The sequence below is a fragment of the Capsicum annuum genome, chromosome 7 (genome assembly GCF_002878395.1).
Source record: "Capsicum annuum cultivar UCD-10X-F1 chromosome 7, UCD10Xv1.1, whole genome shotgun sequence".
Taxonomy (NCBI): domain Eukaryota; kingdom Viridiplantae; phylum Streptophyta; class Magnoliopsida; order Solanales; family Solanaceae; genus Capsicum; species Capsicum annuum.
This window is the reverse complement of record NC_061117.1, coordinates 171,278,036-171,284,102: the sequence shown is the minus strand read 5'-3', so window position 1 is coordinate 171,284,102 and position 6,067 is coordinate 171,278,036. Positions and strand designations below refer to the sequence as shown.

Below are 6,067 nucleotides of genomic sequence, written 5' to 3'. Positions count from 1 at the left end.
CTGGTAAAATAATCATTGTTGACTATGTGAAGCCTAAGGATAATATGTCGGATCAACTTACAAAAGGCCTATCTAGAGAGGGAGTTAAGAGAATATCGAAGAGAATCGATTTATAATCTAGGACAAGTCAGCAGGGCGGTAACTCTACCTAGAAAACTGGAGATCCTAAGAAATAGGTTTAAAGAGATCAAATAAAGTTGCAACTGATAGGTTTAACATTATCAATATACCCAATCCATTCTCATGATGCAGACAATGTTTAGTAAACAAGGATAAGGCTTATGTTGTGAAGCCTTTTAATGATTATCTAAGTTTGGCAGATTAACCAAATAGTTTAATCTATAGGACTAAATATTTAGAAATCACATATGTGAGGGTGAAGTGGAAGCCGCTTCAAGGAAAATATTAGTAAAGGCCTATTCTCTATGCTCTCATGAAACCAAGACGTGTTCATGGATGAAACGAACAAAACTGTGAGAACCATAGATGGTAAAAGACTAGTTGTGTGACATGTATTGTCTAGGTGTATATTAAAGCTCGCCGGTTCAAAGATATCAAATTTATCGATTGACCGAGTGCATCCGATGCATGTTTACTATGAAAAGTTCAAAGAAAAACCCACTTATCCAGATGCAATCAGTCTTTACTTATTGATCACATACTTGTCCGTAAAGTTTTATAAAGAGTAACCATTCTCCATTCACGTGGGGATTGTTGGGTTTAATTGGTGCAAATAAAAAATGGAGGGAAAATGTACTCACTTAAGGAAAGTATACTTCACCTACATTGATGGGAGATAACAATTTTCATGTGTTCTTATTAAGAAATACACATTCAAGTGGATAGTGAGGCAACAACCAAGAGGTGCCTGGCACCGTTGTCGTCGTTACTCACTCGGCTTGACTTCGGCTTTGGATTTGTCAAATAATCGATCAGATTAATTTTTTAGACAAAGTTTATTTGAAACTTAGAAAAACAAGTGGAATTATTAATCCGAAAAATCCATGGAAAAATGAAAAATATTTTTTCTCGATAAAGCGCCATGCAGAAACCCAGAAACGTTACTCGAAAGAGACGCAACCCTTTGACAAAATGACATACTGTTTCGAAAAAGGGGTGACTGTTCGGTCGGATGTGACTTCAGAAAAGACACACTGTTTTGGAATGGACAGACCTGACTGTTCCGAAGTGATACACCTTTCCGATGAACCATTGCTTCCTTTTCGAAGAGGCACTTGATGACTATAAATACCTGAACTTTTTCCTCAGGTAGACACGAAATTTTTCAGACTGAACAAATACTCTTCTACTTCTAAAAACTCTTTGTGATCATTCGCCGTTGAGTGTGTTCGAAGAATCTGAACGTTTGAAGTACCGCCACATTTAGATTGTGAGTCATTTTATCCTGGGAGGAAAAATTTTGCAACCTCGGGTATTTGAGGAGAATTAATTTTTAAGGGCACTACGTCAAATCAGAGGACTTGGTTTTGTTTTTACATCATCTTGTTTATTTTATATAACATACTTCTTTGATAGTTTAATTGAACTTGTGTTGAAGGTGTCAATACTTCATAGGTGTTCTTGAAACAGTCTTGAACTTGTGTTGAAGTGTTTGTGCAAACATATAGATTGTGTACCCCAAACAACATTACGTACTCCTATCAATAATGTTAACTTAGTTGTCCTACTTAAATTTATCTCACTGACTCTTTGATTGATAAAATAGAGACAAGATCTTGAGCTGGCTGTGGGCAAGCCTTTAGTATAGTTAATACTGCAAGTCTTTGAATTGATTATTGTGATGATGTTCTGTGATGTCTTTAAGTTGGGAGATTAGGGTGGTCCAAAAGGACCCAAGATTTTACTATCAATTTTGATTTTTTTTAAAAATAACCATGGTGTTTGAATCAGATTCCGTGCACTTCGACTAATACTACATAATACTTGGCACCTCCCAACAACGAGTACCAGATAACTTTGTCCAAGAAACTAAAGATAAGAAGAAATCAACTTATGTTTAAGAACCTTTCTCAGAAGGTCTGAGTCGGAATTCACATTGTTTGGAATTAAACAAAGGCTTAGATGCATATAATGGAGATGGCAACCTAATAGAATTGAACAGATTGAGTTTTTCTATGACATTAGAGGTTACTCTCAATAAAAATAAACTTAGGATCTGAACTATTATTCAGATCACATCTACTAAGTCATACTTAAGTAAATTAAAAAGAGGGTATGTCTAATCGTTTAAACTTTTAAATGAAATAATCACATTACTCAAGAAGTCCATCACAAAAAGTTTGAGAATGTTTGTATCTTCCCTTTTCAGGCTGTAGTTTCAAAGTGTTTGACTATTCTAATTCAAACTCAGAAACATTGGCAAAACAGATTGAACAATGTCATAGTGAAAACTGCAAGAGCAAAAGTACGAATAAAAGCAAAAGGGAAATTTGACAACGAAATTGGCATCTAAGCTTAAAGAAACAAAAATTAAGACAAATGCTTAGCTATGATCTTGTTTTGGTTCTGTAACCATAATTGTTGTTGATCCGAAAAATCTTTCTGACTCATTGCACCGTTTAACATCTGATCACTACTCAGAAATGTACCAAATGGATCGGAATTCAGATCAGTTTGCATTGTTGAGGATGGATTCTGACCACTAAAAGTTGGTGTTGCTTGAAATGTAGGCAAAGGTGTTGAAGAGTACATGCTTGTAGCTGTGTTAGTATCCGCATTTTGCATTGCATACTGCTCCGTCAATGTGTCTTGTAAAAAAGGATTGTAATGGTTGGCTGGTTCCATAACTGGAATTTGATTATAGTTGTTGATCATATGAGGCATTGGTTTTAGGCCAGTATTTGGAAACAACGTCGTTGAATTTTGATTATACAATTCGTTCAAATAGGAAGAATAGAAGCTGTTAACGTTGTCGGAGGTAGTAGGCATAGGTTGTGATGCTTCTGATTGTGGGGTTGCTTCAAATAATACCATATCCAATACACTACTTGCACCATTTCTTGATACTTGTTCTGGTTCTTGCCTTTCTGGAAAGGCACTGAAAGATGGTAATGGCAATGTGGAGGCATTGAAGCTGTTAACGTCGTTAGAAGCAGCACTAGGCATGGGTTGTCCTGATTTTGCTTGTGGGGTTGCTTCAAATAGTGTCAAATCCCAACCAGTGCTTGAAGAAGCCTCAACAGAGGACATATTTTCTCCATTTCTTGGCACCTCTTTTGGTTCTTGTTGGTCTGGAAAGGCGTTAAAAGAAGGGGATGACACTAAGGCCTCATTAAGTACATCTTCCCATCCTTTGACTGAACTTAAAGAATCTAATGTAGGCTTTTGTTTCTCCTTTATCTGTTCTTGTTTAGCTTCTTTAGTGTCAAGTTCTTTTGCTTTCTCTTCAACAGGTTGCTGCTTCTGATCTTGTACTTCGTCCTCATTGCCTTCGTTTCCATTATCTTCTGATAAAGAAACAAGATCAGTCATGGACACTGGCAATGATCTTGCAGAACCTGTATCGCACACATCGTCATTAAATGGCTTCTTTGATTGAATATCCGAATAGGCCTCCAAATCGATTGAAATAGACGGGCTCCTCCCTGTTACCGTGGCTTTTATTAGATCTTCTAGTGAACTAGAAGGCGAACCGTTCCCTGAAGCAGTTGGAGTACTCCTACCTGAATATGTCTCAGTCGTTGCAAGAGAGAACTCAGATTGTCCACCATAACTGTCAAACCCACTTCTTGAGAACTTCTTTGAAACTTGTCCTTGAGGAATCAAATCTGCTGAAGATTTCACTGGAAATGAAGATTTGTCCTTGAGAAATTCTTGTAATGACTCAATTAACTCCTCGCTTATAGTTTGTACACTCGGATACAGTGATGTCCTGCCAACACCAATGTCTTTACATAACGAATAAAATGTGCTGACCTCCTCGAATTGCTTCGCTGATCTAACACAAGTTTGAAAGGCATTTACACATGTTTGGTATGGTAAATGGAAAAAACTATCAAGAACAAGAGCAAGCCCATCAGAGATATCCTTGTAAAGATCAAAACTTTCTTGTACCACATCATATAGAGCAGCTAGTACTAGAGAATTGGTCTTGGCTGCACCTGTTGGCCGTGTAGCAATTGCCCTTTCAAGCAATCTTTGCCAATACGAAATCTTGTCAAGTAGCATTGCTGGTTTCATTTCGCGTATCGCCTCATTAGTCGTGCTCCTGCTCCTCCTACTCCTGCTAATATCACTGCAACTCCGTGAATAGGTGGAGTTTACAGGGTCGTTGTAATTGCACCGCCTTTGGAGTTTTCCCGTGAGAAAACAATCTAAACGCTCATCAAGATAAAGTGCAAACGTTCTAATAAAGGCGGTGAAATCCCAGGGGCTAGAATTTGAATCATCGCGAAAATTGGAAAGGTTGAGAATTTTGGTGCCACGTTTCATGGCATGAAGGACTTCTCGAGGGAAATAAGGATCGCCATCTTGGAAGATTCTAAGGACAAGCATTAAAGATTTGAGGGCGACGATCCAATTCCTAGTACGACCAATGCGTTTGCCAATGGCACGAGCACATGCAGCTGCGTAGGCCTTGTTGGAGGAGACTAATTGGACAACCTCATGAATGTAACGCTCATCAACAGGGACATCATCGTGTGTGGTGGCTTTTAAGACAGCAACTTCAAGTGTTGAGGAAGTGTTGCTAGAAACTTTGGCAAGGCTAATGCTGGTTTGATCTTTCACTGCAGCAATTGCCTTCTTTAGCTTGCTTGGCATGTTAGTCACTCTAATAACTCCTGTTTCTTCTTATTTTTTTCCCTTTGTCCAATTTCTTAATTTAATGCAGAAAATTTGTACAAAACATGATCATGTGATTGATCCTTTTTTCAAATAAAAGAAGTACCTCACCTCCATTACGAGGAAGTTATTGGAGCCGGGATATTGATTTTTTAAAATCTTTCTCGTAGCTTCTGATCACCACGTAAGAGATCAAACAAGAAGATTTGTTTTTGATGATAAAATTTATTGATGACAAGATTTAATGTTTCAGGGGGAAAGGTAGAGAGATAGATTTTCCTTAGCTATTGTCAGATCAATTCCAATTCCTGTTTTTAACGAAATAGGGGAAAGGCAGAACTGCGGCGGCTATTGGGAACGAGCGATAGCTTAGGACTAAAAGTGCCAACTATCTATGAATGACCAGGATCGGAAATGCTAGTCGAACAAGATGGAGTTAGTCTAGAAGACATTTGAAAGATGGTCGTTTTTCCATGTTCTTTTTTTCTTCGATCTGAATCAGTCATTGCGTTTCTGTTTCTGATGTGAAAAATGAGAGGATCTCCATGAGTTTCTCTCAGTCTTGGTACGAAATTCTATCACAGCCACTAAAAGGACTCATAGTCGCATGTAATATAAAATACTTCTTATACAAAAGGCATGAAAAGTTAAAAAAAAAATACAAACTCCATTATTTATTGAACAGATACTTGCTATAGGAATAATGATAAATAACACTGCCCCTCAAAGTAGCGATAAGATTTGCTTATATCACATTCTTCTTAGATCCCGCACGATATGTTATTGTTGTATAACCTAAGCATCTATCTAATATAAAGATAATACTACTCCCTCCGTTTCATAATAAATAAATTGTTGAATTTTGACACACAAATTAAAGAAAAAATATTAAAGACATAAATTTAACATAACTTTTCATTTTTACCAAAAAAAAACAATTGACCTTGTCATACCTTTTGAAAAATTAATTGGTTGTCAAATCATAAGGGTAAATTTGAAAAAAAAATTTAACGATTCACTTATTTTGAAACACCAATAAATACTTCAACAATTCACTTATTCCGAAACGGTGAGACACCAATAAATACTTCAACAATTCACTTATTCCGAAACGGTGAGAGTATTTACTAATTATTGTCCATTAGATCCTACTAGTATCTTTTAAATACTATTAACTGTCAAAAAAAATGGTGATCTGCTGTTCTTCTTTGAAATTGTTATTTCATTCATCAGCTGGACCTGAATTTGTTCACAAAACGGAATG

At 36.8% G+C, this 6,067-nt stretch overlaps 1 protein-coding gene across 1 annotated transcript; it reads right to left on the bottom strand.

Annotated features, from left to right (window-relative positions):
* Nucleotides 1-2,289: 2,289 nt before the first annotated feature.
* LOC107878180 (clathrin coat assembly protein AP180-like) lies at nucleotides 2,290-5,585 on the bottom strand. Its single transcript, XM_016725097.2, has one exon. The coding sequence runs from the start codon at nucleotides 4,780-4,782 to the stop codon at nucleotides 2,491-2,493; it is 2,292 nt and encodes a 763-aa protein (XP_016580583.1). The 5' UTR covers nucleotides 4,783-5,585; the 3' UTR covers nucleotides 2,290-2,490.
* Nucleotides 5,586-6,067: the final 482 nt, after the last annotated feature.